This window comes from Rhinolophus hipposideros, assembly GCF_964194185.1.
Source record: "Rhinolophus hipposideros genome assembly, chromosome: 14".
In the NCBI taxonomy this organism is placed as follows: domain Eukaryota; kingdom Metazoa; phylum Chordata; class Mammalia; order Chiroptera; family Rhinolophidae; genus Rhinolophus; species Rhinolophus hipposideros.
In genome coordinates, this window is record NC_138060.1 from 60,997,027 (window position 1) to 61,020,283 (window position 23,257).

General features: G+C 38.2%; 1 protein-coding gene across 2 annotated transcripts in view; it reads right to left on the reverse strand.

Moving 5' to 3' along the window:
• Nucleotides 1-23,257, reverse strand: part of PRKAR2A (protein kinase cAMP-dependent type II regulatory subunit alpha) — a 73,054-nt gene that overhangs the window by 30,761 nt on the left and 19,036 nt on the right. For both annotated transcript variants that reach the window (XM_081073317.1, XM_081073318.1), the window contains exons 2-3: nucleotides 11,076-11,111; nucleotides 2,087-2,139 (exon numbers count right to left, since the gene is read on the reverse strand). In XM_081073317.1, coding sequence (XP_080929443.1) covers nucleotides 2,087-2,139; nucleotides 11,076-11,111 — 89 coding nt within the window. The remainder of the gene's footprint in view (nucleotides 1-2,086; nucleotides 2,140-11,075; nucleotides 11,112-23,257) is intronic.

Consider the following 23,257-nt stretch of genomic DNA (forward strand, 5'->3'; position numbering starts at 1 on the left):
AGAAATAACCAGGAACAGGTTTCACTGATGCAGAGCGAGGGGAAAGATCAGGAAAAGACCAGGTTGGGGAAGTTGGAGCGGGGGTTGATGCCCAAATCACAGAGGGTATTATAGGTCACAGAACTGGATGGAACTTTTTTCTAGTGACACGAAGGCAATTTGAGAGTTGTGGCTGAGGAAGAGATCTGACTCATGTTTTTAAAGGCTCACACTGGCTGCTCTGTAAAGAACAGCCTTGAGGGAAGACAGTGGAAGCCAGGAAGCTACTGTCGTGTTATCCCAGTGCCAGATGGTGGTGGTTAGGACCAGGGTGGTAGTGATAAATGTGCTGAGAAGTAGAGGAATTTGGGGTTATGTTTTGAAGACTGAGCCCATTGGATGTGCTTAAAAATTGAATGTGGGTATAAAAAACTGAGAGGAGCTAAGGGTGACCCTAAAGTTTTGGGCCTGAGCAACTGCCATGAACTGAGCTAAAGACTGTGGTTGGAGAAGAATGTTTAAAGGGAAATAATCAGGAGCTCATGTTAAATGGTTATACAAGCTAGAGTTCAAACATCAACAACTTATTTCATCATTGTTATTAGTGGTAACTATAAAATTAGAATTGTCATAAGGATTAAATGAGTTAATAACATGCAGTGTTTAAAACAGTACCTGACATTTAGTAGGTGCTCAAAAACTATTACTATTATTATAGTCAATATTTATTGAACTAAAAAAAGTAATTATTGCCTAATATTGCTGTTAAAATTGCGAGACCTATCAACCTTCTTCCTAAGTATTGTCTTCACCCTAAAAAATGTCTTCACTTGGATCAAATATATGGGGATGGAAGGAGAATTGACTCTGGGTGATGAACACACAATGGGATTTATAGATGATGTAATACAGAATTGTACACCTGAAATCTATGTAACTTTACTAACAATTGTCACCCTAATAAATTAAAAAAAGTCTTCACTTAGTCTAACCAGAAATAACATATCAAAAGTGTTAAGTATTTTGAATTTGTGATATTAAAAAGTTAGTAAAAAAACATTTTAACTTTTTTTCTAAAATAGAGGATTTCTTTTTTTATTTTATTGGGGAATATTGGGGAACTGTGTTTCTCTAGGGCCCATCAGCCCCAAGTCAAGTTGTTGTCCTCAATCTAGTTGTGGAGGGCGCAGTCCAGTTGCCATTTTCAATATTAGTTGCAGGGGGCGCAGCCCACCATCCCATGTGGGAATTGAACTGGCAGCCTTGTTGTTGAGAGCTCGCGCTCTAACCAACTAAGCCATCCGGCCTCCCCTCCAGCAGCAGCTTAGCGGCAGCTCGTTGCCTTCAGTCTAGTTGTGGAGGGCGCAGCTCACTGGCCCATGTGGGAATCAAACTGGCAACCCTGTTGTTGAGAGCTCGCGCTCTAACCAACTGAGCCATCCGGCTGCCCATTTTAACTTTTCAAAATCATCAAGAATTCTACAATATCCAGAATTTAAAAAATTTTTATATCTACATATCTATTATATTCACACAATGGTAGCATTTTATTATTAGAATACTTCAGAAATCTTTCATAGGCTACTACTCATTTTAAGGCTAACCTGAAAAATCATTAAAGTTTCTTTTGTTAACATCCATCTTTTTAAAATGATGCTTCATAGCTACTTTTATAGAAATAATTTGTTAATTGTACAAGAGTTTAAAAACCTGAGTTTTTTAAAAAGTCAACCACAGCCCTGTCACAACCACTGTTAACATCTGGGGTCTATCCTTCCAGGTGTAACTGTTTGTACAAATAAATAAGTAAGTGGATAGATCGCTATTACCGCACTGTAATAAATGATCTCCATTTGTACCTCCTTAGGAAGAATCCAACTGTTTGTCAGGAATGAATTCTTCTTCAGGTAACTGCTGAGTCAGTTGGTTTGACAATGTTTAAGGTTTGACAGCTACGCACCCCTTCTCACCAATACCTCAAATGGCATCTTGTTGAGATTTTAATTTGTATGTATTTTAATTATCAGCATCATTGGATGTGGTGAGTAGAGGGGGTGAGTGGGGACTATAATAACACTCTACCTAATACCTTGGCTGCAGTTCTTACCCTGGGATCAGTATCTTCCTCTTCCTCGTCAGGGTTGAAGGCCTCAGCACAGACTAAATTTGAAGAGAAAAAATAAAGAGAAAAATGAATAAAACAGATGTATGCTTTTACTAGAAAAATAGGAAGTGAACACAATTTCTTTTTATTCACTGCTTGTGAGAGCTGTAATGATTTTTTTAATCCCCTCTCTGAATTGATAAGTACATTAAGTACCTACTAATACCAGGCATTCTGTTAGGTGCTGAAAAGCCAGCTTTCTGGGGATTGGTTGTCTCAAAGAGGAGAGAGATGATAAAACATACCATCTTCTGAATCCTATGGGAGTGGCAAGGACACGCAAGGACATGCTTTCTCTGCTGAGTTACAAGCAGGGATGGAAAACTATAAAGTACAATGTATGCAATATAAACACATGAACATGGAACAATGATGAAAAGAATCAATTAAAATAGCTCAACATCATTATGAATGACTTAAAAATAAGAATGAACTTTAAACAAAATAAATACTATGTATCAGGCTCTCTTCTAGGTACAATATTATATAAACCTAAAACCAACTTGATTTTCTTTGGAGGTAACCTGTGTTTCTGCCAGTTGCCTGCAGGACTTGTCATAATTCAAACATTTAAAAAACATTCACTGAACAACTGTTTAAGATAGCAAATATCAGACATAATGTAAGTATCCATGAAAGTAATATAGCTATAAGAAAGAATAGTGAGGTCTAGGGAAAAACAAAATAAGCAAGGTAACAGTACATTTAGTATGCCATCCCTTCCATCAGAAAGGACTTCCATGAGAAAGTAGGAGAACTAAGAATAGGGAGGGGGGGATAAAAATATAAATATGAATACATATACAAAAAATTTTATTTACTTATTTATTCATTTTATTTATTTATTTATTTTAAATTTTATTTATTTATTTTTCCAAAAGGAAACAGGATAAACCAGAAAGTAATGAATTTTTTTCCTAGACAGTAAGCAGAAACAAAAAAAAAGAAGGTATAAGGAAAGGAATAAAACTTCTCTGAGGACTTTCTTTTATACAGTTTTGACATTAAGTCATGTTAAATGTTTTATATAAAAAATTAAATTGATAAGGATGGAGGGACCCAACAACTGAATAGAAAGAGAAACAAATCAACCTAACCACACATCTGGCTGAAGGAAAAGAGAATTATTCTAAGTAGCTTCTTAAAGTAGTACTCTGACCATCCACCTTCAATGGGGTATGTTCCAATGACAAAAAAGAACTGTTGTTGACTGGCACAGCAATTCCAAAACTCTTCTGTATGTATTACAGTAGGGAGTAAATAAGTATACACACTGATGTTTTCACTGGAGAGAAGAGGGATACAAACATGAAATAGAAGGATTAGGATTAGCAATGTCAGTATAAGTCACCATTTAAAAAATCTTACTCTTAGGTGTTAGTGGCAAAGACACAATGTATTATCTAGTGAATAAAAAATTGGTTGATTTCACTAACAAAACTGATTGGCTAGGAACAATCTAGCTGTGATCATTGGTATTGCCCAGAATATAGCAAACCTGTTCCTTCTTCACAATACAGGGGAAATTTCTCTTTTAATAAATCCTCAATTATTTGCAATACCTGTGTGACCTGGAGGGATTTACCACAAATCTCCACCTTCTCCGCTGCATGATGGAGCTAACAGGAGTGATTCCCCTCTGAGGCCTGTCATAAGGATTCAAGTAGGCAAGCGTCCGACACACAGTAAGAATACAGTGAGTCCCAACTCTTTGAACTGTAACTATTATCACTTCTGTTCTATTTATTCTGGTTTTCAGAAATATTATTATCTTGGTTTTATTCTCTATCTCAGATCTTTCAACAACTACCCTTTCTTCAAGGCTGCCTTCCATCGCAGATTTTGCCCTTAACGATTCTGCTTTTTTGGCCTTCTCTATGTATTTAACTTCTGCTTATTTTGTTTAGTTTCCTTACAATCTTTTTCTTCGTCATGCCCATTTCCTTTTTCATCTCGGCCTATTCTTTTCTTGGCTTTTACTCAGAACTCATAGAGGCAATGATTTTTTGCATTCTATAAGCATTTTGTAGTGGACCTTCTAATTTTCATTCCTCTACTATCCTTAATCTGCCAAGTTCACTCATAAGGCTCTGCATTATTTGTTAGGGTTTATTTCTCATTTGTTTGCAGGCAAGGAGTACAAATGGTTTTTGACCCTATACTCAATTCGTGTGGTGGCTGAAAAATCCTATATACGAGGTGTGATAAAAAACTACAGTGAATGTTTAAATTAAAAAAATTATTACAGTACTTTTATTGTACACATTGCTATTAATCCCCCTCACTTTGAGCACACTTATCCTATGGTTCTTGCCACTTTCTGTAGCAGTTCTGGAAGGCCCCTTTCATGAACGTCTTTAGTTGAGCTTTCTTGGCTACCTCAATGTCCTGAATCCTTCTGACTTTGGGGAAGAGCCAGAAGTCGCACAGTGCCAGATCTGGTGAATAAGGTGGATGAGGACACACCATAATGTTTTTATTTGACAGAAATTGTCATATACCAGAAGCGATGTGTGACACGGAGTGTTGTCATGATGGAGGGTGATTTATGGCACACTTTAAAACATACCTTCTCCCAACTGTAGCTCACACCGGACTGACTGCACTGAACAAGATGAAACTTGTCACACACTAAGATTCGATGTGCTGCTTCCCGTATTGAAGATGCCTGCCTTTCTGTTGGATGGCACTTGACAGCAGCATTCACTGTATTTTTTTATCACACCTCATATCTACAACTAGGGGACAAGCAGGTACATACCAACCACTCTCAATGTAACTCCTGGTTTCTTAGGGACATTTATTCACTGCAGCCCTGGTCTAGCTGTATCCCAGCTTCCTGTTCCTCACTGATTCTCTGAACTAATGGGACACCTGAAGAATGGTGACTCCCAGCATGTCCTATAGACAGGACTCCCTTCCCTGCCCAGCCTGTAATACTCTACCTGTGTGGACCACACCTCCTGTGCCATGCTGCCATTACTACTCTGCCCAACAGGGTCCCAGTATCCTTAAATAGAGAAAACTCAGGGAGAAGGGAGTAAGAGGCCAGACACCACCCTAGTCCCTAGAACAGCATCGGGTGATACTCTTCAGAGGGCTGTCCAGCCCCTGGCTGGTTTCAGTTTCCGTTTCCGGTAGCTGAGCCAGGGAAGTGACAAAGAGCTGTAGCTAATGACTAATTATCTTTCTCCAAGCCACTCCTGCTTCTACAAGAGAAAATCAGGGTGTTTATCTCAGATCTGTCTGAAAGAGTAAGGCAGACACATGCCTGAGTTCCTAGACATCATTGTTACTACGATTTGCATCTTCACGGGTATTTTGCAGGCGGCTGAGGCAGCTGCACTGAGGACAGCTGACCAGACACTGCGTTCCCCGGCAAGCTTCTCGGTTCTCTGTGCTCCGATGAATGCTGGCGTTATCAGCCTAGTTTTCGAACTAGACATTTGGAATTCACCATGACTTCCTTCTTTCTCCTCTTACCCAATGAATACATCAAATTCTACTTCAGAAATATTCTCATTTTGACCTTTATTCAGTCTACTCCAATTGCTACTCTTTAGTCCATGACTTCAAACATCTTCTTAGAAAAATGCATTTAAAAAAACTCTTCATTTTGGAGACAGGTGGGTACATGGGTACTATTATACTTTCTCTAGTTTTGCCTCTATATGAAAATTTTCGTTTAAAATAATAAGTCTTCAATGACGAGACTGAATTTTACTGACAAGGACACTTAGTCTTGGGCTAGCCTATCGCCAGGTTTGCTTTTCCTCTGATTTTAGAGGAAAGTACTTTAGCAACTTAACTCATTTTTATATTTTTAGACATTAACGTAACTGAGGCAGCAAATGTTACAGTCTTCAAGTCTTAAGGCACATAACTATGATTTAAGCAGAGGTAATTTTCATTAAAAATTATTAATATGCTTCTGTTTGTGGGAAAACATTGTCTTTATTTTTCAAAACTGGTAATTGTTTCCCTTTTGTTTTGAACTGCGGACTCACCACCCGTTGTTCTCTTCCTCTGTTTACACCCAACTTCTCTATTTCTTCCTGATCTTGATCCCAAATTATTTTTCTCATTTTCTGTATCAAAATGCACTTTTAAGTGTCTATGTGATTACTGCCCTTACGTTCTATACGTCCGGGAGCTTGTCTCAGTGCACAAGTTACCTGAGAAATGGTGACTCCCATTTCTGGGGGAGGCTGTGCGATCTCCTAGTGTAGCCTCAAGAACTCCACTGAGGGCCTGGGATGCTCAAGGCCTATTGAAAAATGAAGACTAAGAGCAGCACAGCCCATTGTTTGAAGGAATTTATTTTGCTGCAAGTCTCCAGCAGATGTCACTAGCCAGTAATATGAAACTGTACAAAGTGACAATAGATTATCCAGCACAATTTTTCTTCTTTCAAATTTTAATTGGTGCTTCTGTCATCCAGAAATGTGAATAGTTAAAATGTGCTGTGAGAGAAAACCCTTTCATTTCTACAAAGAAATGAGCACAGATCCCGGTCATAGGCCTGAGGCCCTGTGCTGTCCTGCCAGGCTCCACGAGGAGTTGAGACAGCCTGGGTGAGGGAGCCTGCTTGGGCTGCCATAACAAAACACCACAGACTGGTGGCTTCCGCAACAGAAATTTATTTTCTCACAGTTCTGGAGGCTGGGAGCTCAAGCTCAAGCTACTGGCAGGTTTTGTTTCTCCTGAGGCCTCATTCCTTGACTTACAGATGGATGGATGTCTTCTTGCTGTGTCCTCATGGCCTTTTCTCTGAGCTCGCACTCCTTGTGTCTCTTCTTTTTCACAGGACTCCAGTCCTACTGAATTAGGGCCCCACCTATGTGACCTCATCTAACCTGAATTAACCACTTTCCAGGCCCAATCTCTAAGTAGAATCACAGTGGGGTTAGACCTCAACATATGAATTTGAGGAGGACACAATTCAATTTATACCATTGGGTTTCAAAGTTATTTTAAGCAATGTTTAGTAATATTTCAGCTGAAGACAGCGATGGATGAAAACAATACTGAATACTGTGAAAGGATATAAAGACAAAAATCACTATTTAAGTACATTTTATGTAGAAAGCCCTATGAGGCAGGAATGTCTGGTGAAGGGCACCTTCATGCAGAAACGAGAGAGACTGACATGGCACCAGATTCTCAGCAGACTGTTCCGTAGACTGTATTACAGTTATCACTCGAGTTACGTATTCCCTGCCTAAATGTGGCATGATGCCAACACACAAATTTCCAATTAATGTGCTTGGAGCTTCAACATATATTTAATAAAGGGGTTTTTTTTGTTTTATTAATTAACAGAATCACACTAACATTTCAAACTCAAATATAGTTAATAGTTAACACTAACTCAGGACTGCTTCAAGAAAGCTGCCTTTAAAGAATTCATAAACTCTCTTCATTCTATGGAGAGAGACTTTGGAGAAGTCTCTTAGAACTTAGAAGTTGGAAGGCACAGCTTTTCAAGTCCAGTGCTTGCAAGGGAGAGGCAGCCTCAAGAGGGAAAGAGCTCCTCTTTGAAGCTACACACACTGAGCTTGGATCCATCCACCCATTCTTTCTCCATACTCGCAATCCTTGGTCTCTTCAGTGGTTAAAAGGGGATAACAATATTAGAACCATATGAAGGGTTAATAATAGGAGGTGACATTTAAATCACAAGGCTGGGCTCACAGAAGACACTCAGTAACTGCTCGCTCTCCTATGCTGCTTATGTTCCAGTTATTGTCAGAGACCCTGAGTTGTTAAAATCTTTTCTACAGTCTCTGACACAGGACACATGTCCCCACACACTAGTCTTTGCTGAAATCTTTGGATCACATCAGGAGCCCCACGTCTCACCTCTTTTCAACCTTATTTTATCTCTTCCCCCCCACAGCCAGGCCCAGTTCATCCCCCTTTGAATGCTAAGACATTCTTCCAAGTAGAATCCTTCCCGGTACTAGCCAAGTTAGTAACCATGTTTTTTCCAACTTCTAGTGCAATTTCTGCCTCCCTTCAAAAAGTTTCTTGTATTTTTTCTGCCTACAGTAATTTTTCCCTCCTGATTCCTGATCCTTTCCTTCCCTCCCTCCTTCCTTCCTTCCATCCATTAATCCATCCATATTTATTGACACTATTCTAAGTGTTAACTACATAATCAATGAACAAAGCACATAATTCCCTGTAAGAGCTTACATTCTAGTACAGGGAACTAGGTAATAAACAGGATAAATAAGTTAAAAGAGATAGATAGAGCAGGAAGGAGAAAAGGGAGACGGGGGTGTGTGTGGGTGGGTGTTATCAAGAACCTACTGAAAGTCAATGATCATGAACTGAAAGTAAGATCAGTCAACAAGGCTGTGTATTTCCTTCAATCAAGAACAGCTGTGGGGGTAGACACAGCAAAAGCACAGAGCTGGACTTAACCAGAATGTGATTTAGCCAAGCAAGTAAAAAGGGCAAAGTAAATGGAGGGTACGGGCCAGGGAGTGGTTATACTCACTGATCAAGGAACTTAAGGTCAGTGAAGAGGAGGTGACGAAATAGTGAAAGGAAGCAGGATCGATGATGTGTGGGGGTTGGAGTAGGAGCTGAGAAGTCAGCAGGCAGCGGTGCATGCGGAGCACTGATTCAGGGCATGAAGAGCTGTGATGGCTGTCACGCCAGAGGACGACCATGGGAACACAGGGAGGAAGACAGGATCCTTGGAAGAGAGAAGGCCAAGGAAAAGAAGGGCCAGACACTGAAGAATTATCTATATGGGAATAACAAGGAACATCCTGGAGATTGCGAGATGACTGAAACGAGGAGGGGCAGTGGCTGGTAGAATATAACAATGTGAGGTTTGATGCGGAGAATTTTAGGGAGGAGGGAAAGAGAATGATTTGGAAGCAGCAATGAGGAGCACGAGAAACACTGACCCCTTTTCCTGTCAGTGTTACAAGGAAGGTGGAAGAGAAAAGAGCTACTGTTTGAAAAGCCTGCAGGGTAAGGCAAGCTTCAGCCAGAGCACGAAGATGAAGGCTGCACTCAGAGAACAGACTGAGAATTTAGAGGATTTACCTGAACATCGACCAAGAGTACAAGAAAGGATCCTTAGAGATGGGAAGGGTAGTACCCAGGACTCATGCTACCTCTGGGCACATTATCACCTTGACTGTTGCAAGTTTCTTAACCTCTGCTTTGCCCCCAGTTTCCTCATCTGTACAATGGGAATAATTACAGCATGTACCTCACAGTGTTAATGTAAGAATTATATTCAACAATACAAGAAGGCATCGAGAAAGACTTTAAAACTGTGCACCTAGCACATAATCTGGATGAGGCTATTTTCTCTCCTGCACATTCATTTGGGATTCTTTTAAGAATCTTTTATTTTCACTTAACATTTTGATAATATTAAAAAGTTTTAAATCTTCAGTAAGACGGTAAAATCTAAGGGGGAGGAATAATAACAGGTACTTGTCTGAGTCCTCCACAGTTCAAGGACTGAACCACACTGACAGAGCGCAAGCCGCAGTTCATGAACTGACACCATCTGTAACCTCTGGAGATGTCACTGTATTCTCCATCTCCCACATCTGTCCAGGGGTATTAGTAATTTTCTGGGGGAAAAGCGATGCAGGGCAGGGATGAACAGAAATGGGAGATAATCATTCATGAGCCTTGTGCCAACCTTAATCCTTACTCTATTTCTTTTCTGAAAATGACTTCTCTATACGTAAGAACACATTCTTCAATCTCCTTTCAACAGACTCCGGTGTACAACCTTACCAAAGGCTTTCTGAAAACATAATAAGCTGATTTTTGTCAAAGGAAAGGCTTGAGAAACAGAAAAGGGTAAATGGAAGGGTAAGAAACTTTCCCTGAACAAGGAGATGTGAAAGAATAATGTGACACCTACAGCTTGCAGAGAAATTTTGAATCACGTTAACATCCCAACTGTACAACCAAATAAACTCTAGATGTATCCAAAATTCAAACAATTTTTATGAAAATCTTTTACAAAATATCAGCTCTGTGAAAAAAAGGAGAACTTTTCAGCTTAGGAGCAATCATGAAAAAAAAAAGAAAAGGATATACATATTCAATAAATATTTGCTGTGTCTGCTATGTGCCAGGCAGCGTTCAAGGTACCAGTTACGTAATAAAAGTTTTGAATCAATAAAAAATAGTAAAATTTAAATAGCACAACCAATGTGGAAAACTTTGCATTAAAAATTTCAAACGGTTAAAAATCATGATAGAAATTTACTCAAACTTATAAAAAATAATCTAGGCCATTCACAGTTAAAAGGGAAAAATATTAACAAACTAGTCCCATATAAGAAAACAAAACCAGATTTCCCATGTTTGGAAAACATTAATTTTTGTTAATAATCAAAGGGATGCCAAATAAAACAATCTGAGATACTATTTTACATCTAAACTAAATAAACATGCACCGTACATATTAGTGAGATGGTTTTGGAAAAGAGGCAATCCTGCCTCCTGCAGGGTATCCTGCTTCCTGCAGTCTCTAGAAAGCGACAAACAGAAAAAGCCAATGCAATGCTCAGTCTCTAACCAGGGAATGCCACTCCCAACACTGTAACTAAGGAAATAATTTAAGTGGCTCAAAAATGTATAAAAGTTAAGAGCAGCATATTCTAGAACACCAGAAACAGTAACATGAAAAGCAATGTTTAGAAACCATAATTATGAACATGGAAAAATATTAATGACATAAATGAGACAAATTATAGCAACATAAAAATATATACATATATATTTAGAACTTAAAATGAAACTGAAGAAATCACAGATGATTTTAATATGTTTTGAATACTATTAAATTTTCTTTTTATTGAAAAGATCAGTTTGTTTTTATTTAAGATAATCTTATCTTAAAATAGCTATTTGGCAGTATGTTATGAAAGAGAACACATACCTGATACTCGCCGATCAAATCTACCAGGAATTGGAACTGCAAAACAAAAAAGCAACATTTAGTCATCATTATGTCACATGACCCCGTTTTTATCCTCCATTTTTGCAAAGATAATTCTTTGACAACAGAATTAAGCACCTCAATATCAAGTGGTGGGTCAATTCACACTCTTCCATAATCAACCACAGATAGTAGTTCAACATGATCATATAAAGATAATATAGAAACTAATATATCTCTTTGAAAACAAGCTCTTTATAGCCTCAATGTACTCAAAGTGGCAATTTTATTTCTGCTCACATCCATTTTCAATCTAATTTATATCATACCAATGAATAAGAAGTCTTAACAAATTAATGGTATGATATCAAAATTAAATTTTTTCTTTAATATTCTTGAAAGATAAACCCAAGACCTGCTAGATAATAACATTTAAATTTCATTTTAAAATAATTTAATGAGCATTAAACTAAAATGAAAAATAAATTAAGCATTAAGTTATATTCCCCCTTAATATGGGGTGGATTTTCTCCTGTCATGGTTAGTGTATTAATCAGAAAAATGTACCACATGTCTTTATGTTGGCGGAAAAAAAACACAAAAGCTTTTTCTCTTTGCTATTTTTTTTCTACTTTTCACCTATCATTCCATAGTTATCTAAATTCTCACAACTAAACTATATCATTTGAATAAGGATATTTTTTTTGTTTTCTGTTTTTTTTTATCTTCAAGCTTAATCTGATTGTTTTTATTAAAATATCTTCTCACCCTTCAAAAGAGAAAAATTTGAATATTAGTGAAAAACAAATAAAATGTGGCTCAAAGAGCCAAACTCAACTAATGTAAGGCCTCTGAAACAAAAATAGACTCAGGAAAGAGGCAAATGCTCATTCACCATAATAGGACTAGAATTATCTTTTTGTGTAGTATGGGGTCAAAGTCATGTTACTAGAACAAACAGACAAAAAAATCAAAAGAAAACCCCAGCCATTACTGATATAAAGTATCTACAAGAGTCCTTCACAGCTTCACTGCTTCTCAATGAGCGTGGATGAATCAAAATTAATCCACCCACCAGCAAAGAAAGATGGTAAATTCAGTTCAATGAATATATATATAGATAGGGTACCTAGTATGTGCCATGCACTACAGTAGACTATTTTATAGACATAAGTGAACCAAAGAAAGACCTCTGATTTCATGGAGCTTGCATACTAGCTTGAGGGATGTGGGAGAGTTTCCTATGATCATTTGAAACACAAGTCCCTCTCACTCAGGTAGACAGATGAAATGTACACCAGCCTAAGTCCTCAGCCCAGGCCTCATGGATTTCCATAATTGAAGCCCCACTAAACGTTAGTATACAATCTAAAATGATAAAACATACATTGAAACCATTTAGCATGGGTGCTACCAAAGGATAACTCAAACAAAGGATTAGATATCAAGATTATAGAACTATTTATAAAGTAAGAACAGTATATTTAAACAATTAAATACATAAAAGGAATCAAAAGTATAAAGAGAAAGAATAAGATACAACCAGGGAGTCTTGAAAAAACAACAACAAAAACTTGAACTTCTAGGGGAAAAAAATTCAGTCATTGAAATTAAAAACTGTAATGCAAAGCATCTTCTCTCGGTATACACACATAAAAATACTGGTAAAGTCATTTTAAAATGCCACTACCAACAACCTACCACAATATTGATTTAAAGGTACAAATTTAAATGAAAGGGGAAATTAGAAAATACCTTGAGATGAATGAAAAAGCACAATATACCAGAACTTATGGGATGTGTGGAAAGCAGTACTAAGGAGAATTTACAGCTGTAGATGCCTACATTTAAGAAGATCTCAAATTAATCACCTAATTATACACATTAAAGAAGCAGAAAAAAAAAGCAAACTAAACTCAAAGCCAGCAGAAAGAAGGAAAGTCAAAGAGGAGATAAACTATAAAATAGAACACAGAAAAAATATGAAAAATAAATAAAATTAAAAATTGATCCTTTGAAAAGATTAACAAAATCAACAAACTGTTAGCTAGATTCACTAAAAAAAGATGATTCACATTACTAAAATCAGAAATAAAAGTGGGGACGTTACTACTGAATATACAGAAATGAAAAGGATTATAAGATAATACTGTGAAAAACAGCATGCCAACAAATTGGATAGCCTCAATGAAATAAACAAATTTTACAAACACACAAACTTCCAAAAGTAACTCAAAAAGAAACAAAATTTTAACAGACCTATAACAAGGAAGGAGATAGAATCAGTATCAAAAACCTCCTAACAAAGAAAAGCCCAGGACCAGATGTCTTCACTAGTAAATTCTGGTAAACATTTAAACAATTAAGACTAACCCTTCTCAAAGTCTTCCAAAAAAATGAAGAGGAGGGAACACTTCCTAACTCATTTTATGAGGCCAGCATTACCCTGATACCAAAGCCAGACCAAGACACTATAAGTAAAATATCCATTATGAATATAGACATAAAAATCCTCAAAAAATGCTAGCATACCAAATCCAGCAACATATTAAACGGATTATACAACATGACCAAGTGGCATTTATTCCAGGAATGCAAGGGTGGTTTACATAAGAATATTAAACAATATACACCACATTAATAGAACAAAGGGGGAAACAAACTACACGATCATCTTAATGATTCAGAACAGCACTTGACAAAAGCCAATACTCATGGTAAAAAAAAAAAAAAAAGAGAAATAAACTAGAAATACAAGAGAACTTCCTCAACATGTTAAAGGTACATATATGAAAAACCCACAGCTAACACCACACTCAATGGTGAAAGGCTGAAAACTTTCTCCCTAAGATTGGGAACAAGACAGAATGACTGCTTTTGCCACTCCTGTTCAATATACTACTGGAAATTCTAGCCAAAACAATTAGGCAAAAATAAATAAATAAATAAATAAATAAATAAATAAATAAATAAATGGCATCCAAATTGGATAATTTTAGTAAAAACTAAAATTATCTGTTTGCAGAATGACATGATCTTATAAGAAGAAAACCTTACAGAATCTACAAATGTGATAAAATTTCACTTTTATTCTGTTGTCAAATCATATTTTATATAAATTCAAAGTAAATTAAATTTCTCTTTCTATAGAATCTTGTGCTGGTGAAACTAGGCACGTGGTCATCAAAGTTTAAAGCAGAAGCCCCAGGGGTGTGTTTGCCTTGGTATGGTAATTTCTGCTGGTACCTGAGTACCAATAATGAGGCCACCTCACAGAGCCTCGTCTCCTGTCTGCCCAACATGTGATGTCCAGGTTTCCACTACCTACCTACAGAAAAACTCTTAGCTGGCCCTACTAGGGCCTACTAGTTTTAAAGCAGCTTTCTCTAATATCAGTTTTTCTCTATATTTTCTCTATATTCTCTATCCTTGAACTACATAAAAATCACTCAATATTGGTGTTGCCAAATACATATTCCTTCATTCAACAAATAATGACTGAGCTCTTCCATGACAGGCACTACGCTATCCAGACGGGAAATAAGTGATCCAGATATGGCTCCTGCGCACAAAAGTCTTAAGAGCCGCCTGAGTGACCCAAAATAATCACATCGTAATCAAGACAGTGTGATGTACACTACAACATACGTTGAGTACAGTGTGCTGTGTGCACACAAAGGACGAGCGTCTAGAGAGAAGGAAGGTCCCTGGTCTACAGAAAGTAAGGTCTAAACATGGTTGGGCTGCAAGGTAAGTGAGCTTGTGATTTCAGGAAATGAAAGGAGTATAATATGAGCATGAGCAATGTGGGGAAAAAGCCCAGAGAGGAGGGAAAGAGGTGAGCAAAGGTATTTTGGAAGCCATCCTGGCAGAGAAATATTCAAAACCAGAAGTCTGGAGAATAGCGACCAAGTCTTGATGGAGAGGAAGTATTAACCAGGAGCAGAAGAAAGAACTCTCCATCTCAGTAACGGGGTGGCAGGAAAGTCACCGAGGAGAGAATACCTGTCCTCCTGCTCAGCAGACTCCACCTGTGGGTTCTCTGCTTCCCCACAGTGTCAGCTGTACGACCACTGGAAAGAGGATCAGGGACTTGGACACCCCACACGAAGTGGAAGTGAACAGAAACCACTGGGAAATGTTCCCTGTGAGGGGATTAGCTGTGGACACAGCACTTCTGTTACAACATGAGGGACCTGGAGCACAGGGCGTCATCGTAGACGGGATTTTATAAAGATCATCCTGACTGCAGCTAGTGGAGGAAGGTAGTGGCTTAGGTTAGAGGTGGGGCTGTGGACAGGAAACAACTGGATTCCGGAGAAGTACAGAAAATATAATCTGTACAGTTTAGTGACAGACTCAATGTTTACTCCACCAGTGGCAATAGAATCAAATGTTATCCCTACAATTATAAAAGACAAAGTATTCAATATGGATATCATTCAATCTGTAAAGAAGGGTGCTGTCATGGATTCCAAAGTCAAAAATGTCAGCGCTGCAAAGTATAAAGTCACCTGGTCTGGCCATGGCAAGTAGGTTTCATCTCTCATGGAACTCTAACTGATGTCACTGCTCCAGCTGATTCACCCTTGGCTCTTTCGTTTCTTTCATTACTCACATCTACTTCATTAACAGCTCTGTCTGTTCTCCCTCCCACTTTATTTCTTGAATCAGTCTACTTTTCTCCACCTCCATTGTTACCTAGTGTGAAGTACATCACTGCTTGCCTGGATGACTGCAACAGCCTCCAAACTCGCCTTCCCACTGCCAGTCTTGCTCCTGTCAATCTTTTCTCTACAGTTATCAGAGTGATCTTAAAATTTTGCAAGACAATTTGGCAGTTTCTGTCAAAATTTTAAATGTGAACTGCCTCTGACCTAGCAACAATTCCACTTCTATGAATATGTTCTAAACAAAATTCATATAGATTTACACACACACAATCACTATATATAGTATTGTATGTCATAGCAAAAAAAAAAAAAGTGGAAATAAAAATTGTCTAAAAAAACAAATTACGAAATACTGGTGCAGCTAAAGTATGAACCTCTAATGCAATCATTAAAATGGATGCGACAGAACCATATGAACTGAGACAGGGAGACCTTGAAGAGATATTGTTATGTAGGAAAAAATTGCATAAGCACAACAAATACAGTCCTAACTTTCTAAAAATGTTGTCTTTAATCAAACTATTACATGTCACAAATTTAAAAGCTAAATAGTACTAGAAGGCTATAATTAAGAAAACAACATCAACAAAACACATCTAATCCATCTCTAATCTCTCTCTCCCCACTCCCAATTCCTATTATTTTGGATTTTCTGTCCCTTACAGCCATACCTACTCCTAATCAATACAGAAGCCAAAAGCAAATTCTGCCTATAAAGATGCAAAGAAGGCTGGAAATTGTAGAGATGGAGTAATATCTAATTTTTATGGAGCAGGATCTGGCCTAAACATGTCATAGGTATTAAGTCACTTAATTCTCACACACACTTCATGAGGTATTACTCAATAAAGACTCTAAGGCAAGAAAGGTTACATAACTCACTCTAACTAAATAGCTCTAAATTACTAACAAAGGTGGAATCAGACGAGATGGCAGGCAGTCTTAACTTCATAGCCCGTGCTCTTAGCCACACAGGTAGCTGTGGAAGGAGAACATCCAGAATAACCCCAGGGACGCTAGCAGGTAACTGGGTAACACTCGTATCCATGGTACTTTATGAAAGCACCTTCTTTCTTGAAATGCCTAAAATATCTTTTAAAATGAAGTTAAAACCCATCATTAGAAATCTGTATCTGGATTTCTTTTTTCTTTTTTTTTTCTTTTAAAGATTTTTATTAGGGAAGGGGAACAGGACTTTATTGGGGAACAGTGTGTACTTCCAGGACTTTTTTCCAAGTCAAGTTGTTGTCCTTTCAATCTTAGTTATGGAGGGTGCCATTCAGCTTCAAGTTGTTGTCCTTTCAGTCTGAGTTGTGGAGGGCGCAGCTCAGCTCCAGGTCCAGTTGCCCTTATTAGTTGCAGGGGGCGCAGCCCACCATCCCTTGCGGGAGTCGAACTGGCAACCTTGTGTTTGAGAGCCCACTGGCCCATGTGGGAATCGAACCGGTAGCCTTCGGAGTTAGGAGCACGGAGCTCCAACCACCTCAGCCACCGGGCCGGCCCTGTATCTGGATTTCTGATTGAATAATTTCTGAGTCTAGCTCAGATTATCAAGTATTAGTACTTTCAAACTACAGTAGCCCCCCTTTTGTTTTCCATGGTTTCAGTTACCCATGGACCCGTCCGAAAATATTAAATGGAAAATTCCAGAAATAAACAGTTCGTAAGATTTAAATTGCACACAGTTCTGAGTAGCATGATGAAATCTAAAGCCTTCCCGATCCTTCCTGCCAGGAACGTGAATCATCCCTTTGACCAGCATATCCATGCTGTATATGCTACCCACCCGTTAGTCGCTGAGTTGCCATCTTGGTTATCAGGTAGCTGTGGAGGTTCTTCAGAGATTGTGTTCAAATAACCTTTATAATAAGAAGGCTAATGCCACATCACAGTGCCTATGTCAATCACCTTGCTCCATCTCATCGTGCAATCACTGTATATCTCACAGCTCCACAAGGGCGAGTACAGTACAATAAAGTATTTTGAGAGAGACCACATAACACTGATTACAGAATATTGCTACAATTGTTTTATTTTATTATTATTGTTAATCTCTTACTGTGTCTAATTTATAAAGTAAACTTTACCATAGGTATGTATATATAGGAAAAAAACATAGTTTGTGTAGGATTTCATACTATCCAGTTTCTGGCATTCACTGGGGTCTTGGAATGTATCCCCCCTGAATAAGGAGGGACTACTGTAATAAAAATTTACTGAGGAACCAGGTCCAAACGGAGTATTTTTCTCATTTAAAATGAATTTATTTAAGTATGAAAGGAAAGTAGAAGTAACAATACTGGGTGTCCTAGATAAACGTCTCAGCCTGGAGCTGCAAGAGCTGGGGACAGGAGGACAAACAAAAGCCGCTTTTCTTAAATAACAGCTTATTTTTTTTTAAGTCACAGCTTTACAGAGATATAATTCACACACCATACAGTTTACAGTTTAAGGTGTACAATGGTTTTTAGTTTTATTCACAGAATTGTGTCTCCATTACTACAATCATTACTATTAAAAAATATTAGAATATTTTCATCACCTCAAAAAGAAACCCCTTACCCATCAGCACTCACTCATTTCCCCCAACCCCCTTAGGCCTAGGCAACCACTAAATTGCTTTCTGTCTCTACAGATTTACCTATTTTGGACATTTCATATAAATGAAATATAATACGTGGCCTTTTATAGCATGTATCAGTACTTCATTTCTTTTTGTTGTCAAATAATATTCCATTATGTGGCTAAAACACATTTTGTGTACCCATTCATCAGCTGGTGGACATCTGGGTTGTTTCCACTTTTTCGCTATTAAAAATAATGCTACTATGAACATGAACGTGCCTGTTTTGTGGATATGTTTTCATTTCTCTTGCGTATATACCTAAGAGTGGAATTTCTGGGTCATACTCTATGTTTAACCTTTTGAAGAACTGCCAGACTGTTTTTCAGCAGTGTACGAAGGTTCCAATTTTTCTGACTCCTGGCCAACACTTGTTGCTGTCTTTTTTATTATAACAAGTGGGTGTAAAGTATATCTCATGGTTTTGATTTGCATTTCTAATGGCTGATGTAAACTGTTTTATTTATTACTACTAAAAATTCTTATTTTTGAAGAGCTAACAGAATTTCATTCATGATCATCTTAAAAAAATCATCTCTGCCCCTGCGACCTGATGGTGGAAAACAATTCTCAAGTTCATAATCCGTAAGTCGGTCTGGACTTCACAATCATTTAAATAGGACATATAGAAATATGTACAAGAATTTAACCATACAAACCTACTTCTAGGATTTCGTCAAGGAAATGACTGTAAATGTGTATTAAGACGTATGCAGGGATGGCAGTGTTCAGCAGCCTGAGTCCAATAACAGCTGACTTCAAGTAAATTATACATCATTTATATGATGAAATAGTCTGTAGATTTTAAGTGGATATTAAATACTGTACTAAAATGGAGAAAATATTTAAAAGATATTAAAAATATTCATGATATACTAATACTATTTAGAACTCCAGAGCAAAACCTCAGACACACGTGATTTTTAAGACCCACCTTATAAACCTGAAGCCCAACAGAATCAGATGATTGTACATGCCATTCTCAGTATAATGGTGATCTGCTCTCTGCATCTATTTCCCTCTCTCCCACCATTCCAAAATACTCTGAAAATATTCCTGGCTGCCACACTTCTCGCCAAGTTCTCTCTCCCCAAGTTCCCTCTCACTTCCAGATCTCCTCCGAGAATGCTTTCCCCACTACTTTGCTTCATTAACTCCAATTTCAAATGTTAGAATTAAAATAGTGTCCACTTCTCTCCAGGTCACCGCTTCAGGAAAGACTTACTTGACATGCCTAATGAGGTAAAATCCCTATAACAGTCTCTGAGAAAACCAAGTACGTACCTTTCCTTCCAAGCAGTGATGCCACAGGTGCAATGCTAGAATGATCTAAGTGATCATTTGGTTGATGCTGGTTCCCCCCCACAGGACTGAGATCTTCCCAAGGAAAAGAACTGAATCTGTTTTTGCTTATCAGTGTATTACTAATGCTTGGCACGTGACAGATCTTCAGTATGTATCTTATAACTCAACAACAAAATGACAAATGATCCAATTAAAAAATGAGAAAAAGGACTTGAACAGATGTATCTCCAAAGAATACATACGAACAACAAATAAGCACATGAAAAGATGTCATCATTGGTCATTAAGAAAATGAAAATCAAACCTCAATGATATATCATTCCACACCCACGAACATAGCATCAGTCCAAAAAGAAGGAAAATGAGTATTGGCAAGGAGAGAAATAGAAACCCTTGAACACTGCTGGTGGGAATGTGAAGTGGTGTGGTTGCTGTGGCAAACCATTTGGTGGCTCCTCAAAAAGGTATAGAGAGCGGGGCGGCCGGATGACTCAGTAGGTTAGAGCGTGAGCTCGGAACAACAGGGCTGCAGGTTCAATTCCCACATGGGCCAGTGAGCTGCGCCCTCCACAACTAGATTGAAGACAACAAGCTGAGCTGCCGGGGCTGGGGGCGGCCGGATGGCTCAGTTGGTTAGAGCACGATCTCTCAACTACAAGGTTGCCGGTTCAATTCCCACATGGGATGGTGGGCTGTGCCCCCTGCAACTAAAGATTGAGGGCAGCGCCTGGACTGAGAGCAGAGCTGCGCCCTCCACAACTAGATTGAAGGACGACTTGGAGCTGACGGGCCCTGGAAAAACACACTGTTCCCCAAGATTCCCCAGTAAAATAAAAAGTAAAAAGTATGGAGAATTCCACTCCTACTAAGTAATTCCACTCCTACTAAGTACTGTGTCTCCCCAAAAACAAGACTGGGTCTTATATTAATTTTTGCTCCAAAAGACACATTAGGGCGTATTTTCAGGGGATGTCTTATTTTTTCATGTGCAACAATCTACATTTATTCAAATAGAGTCCTGTCATCTTCTTCTGGAACACCATCATAATGTACTAAATGTTTCCGTCTAGCTGACAATCTTAACTGGGGCTTTTATTTGGGGTAGGCCTTATTTTCGGGGAAACACAATGTATATACTCAGAAGAACTGAAAACAGGGAGTCAAATAAATACTTGTTCATTAATGTTCATAGTTGCACTATTCACAATAGCCAAATTTGGAAACAGTGCAAATGTCCATCAATGGATGAACAGATAAACAAATTACAATATATCCATGTAGTAAAATATTATTCAGTCATAAAAAGGAATGAAGTACTGACACATGATACAACTTGGATGAACCTCGGAAAAATGTTAAAGAAGCCAGACACAAAAGCTCAAATACTGTATGATTCATATTCTGAATATGAATTATTTATTTATTGGATACACGGTGTTCCTCTGAAATGATGGAAAATTTTTGAAACCAGAGACACAGTGGTTGTACAACACTGTGAATGCACCAAATGCTAAATGAATTGCACATTTTAAAACTGTTAATTGTATGTTATGTGAATTTCATCTCAATTTAAAAAGTTATGGTAAATGAAAGAAGCCAGGCTCAAATGACCAAATATTATAGGATTCTATTTATGTGAAACGCCCAAAACAGGCAAAACTAGAGAGACAGGAAGTAGATCAGAGATTATCTGGGACTGGGGTAGAAGCAGGGACTGCAACGGGGCACAAGGGATCTTTTGTGGGTAATGAAACGTTCTAAAATTGTGGTGATACATTTATCCATAAAGACGTGTGCTCCAATGTTCACTGCAGCATTACTCACGGTGGCCAAGACATGGAAACCAAAGTGTCCTTCGATAGATGAATGGATAAAGAACTTGTGGTATATATACACAACGGAATACTATTCGGCGGTAAGAAAAGATGATATAGGAACATTTGTGACAACATGGATGGATCTTGAGAGTATAATGCTAAGCGAAGTAAGTCAGACAGAAAAAGTAGAGAACCATGATTTCACTGATATGTGGTATATAGAATTAAAAACAACAAAAGAACAAGACAAACAAATGAAGAAACAAAAACTCATAGACAGTTTAGGGGTTACCAGAGGGGAAAGGGTGCGGGGGGCTCTAGAAGAGGGTAAACGGGGTCTAATATATGGTGATGGAAGGAGAACTGACTCTGGGTGGTGAACACACAATGTGAGATATAGATGATGTATTACAGAATTGTACACCTGAAATCTATGTAACTTTACTAACAACTGTCACCCCAATAAACTTTAATTTAAAAAAAATTGTGGTGATAGCTGCACAACTCTGTAAATTTACTAAAAATAACTGAATTGTACACTTAAAACGGTTGCATTTTATGGTATTATAAAGTACACCTCAATAAAGTCCTTAAAAAAAACTATTACAGTCCTCAGCCATGATTCATGTCAGTATTAAATACAAGGAGAATGGGGAGATAATGAAACAGAGTAAAGGGTCACTGAGTAGGGTAGGTATTCAACTGACTTTACAATCCTTTCTCTGCACCCAAAAGGTGAACTGGATTTTGGTTTCCAGTTTCTTTTAACAAGGTACATTTTGAATCTTGATTTAAGTTTGGCCTTTTTGCTGATTTTAAACTCTGCAATGCCTTGTTCCATTTATATTTCCATAAAGTTCCGTAAGTCTGATGCACCAGAGTGGAGAACCATTGCTATAAATTGATAACATAAAATCACAGTAGTCCAGTTACTCAGCCTTGAAATTGGGATAGCTCTCTAGTAGTCTATATTAGGAAACACCCAGTCCATTTTAGTTTTTTTTTTTTTTTTTTGAAAAATAAAGTCTAGACAAGAATCGGATCATTTACGTAAAATTAATTTTGATTCAATTTTCTGTGCTTCATCTTGTCACCGGAAGCTCACAGGGATGTCCAAGAGAGGACTCAACATGGAGCAGCAGTGACCAGGTTCTTGTCTTCACATGAGAAAGAATTCAAGAGCAAGACAGATGCTGGAAAAGCACAGGAAGTTTATTGAAACGAAAGTTTATTGAAACTTGAGAGGGAAGTGCGGTTCGTGAACTCACAGCGATTCATCCATTTTTATTTTCTAATTTCAAGCTTTGTGTTTTGTAAACATTTAATTATGAATATATGGGGCCGGCCCCGGTTAGAGCTCCGTGCTCCTAACTCCGAAGGCTGCGGGTTCGATTCCCACATGGGCCAGTGGGCTCTCAACAAAAAAATAAATAATTATGAATATATATACCATTTAAGATTCCCCCCCTGCTTCCGCCTCCCCCCCTACTCCGGTTCAAGCCCTTGTTTCTCATTCTAGTTGTAGGACACAGCTCCCTGGCCCATGCTGGTATTATGAGCCTTGCGCTGCCCTCTGTTGCCGACAGGCTCACAGCAGCTCACCACAGCTCTTGTGGGCCACAGGCCACTCATGATGGTTGCTGCCACGGTAACCCCTGGCAGCCCATGGCAGCCCAGCTCCAGGGAGAGTTGTTGTTCACAATCTTAGCTATAGAGGGCGCGCAGCTCACTGGCCCATGTGGGAATCGAACCGGTGACCCTGGC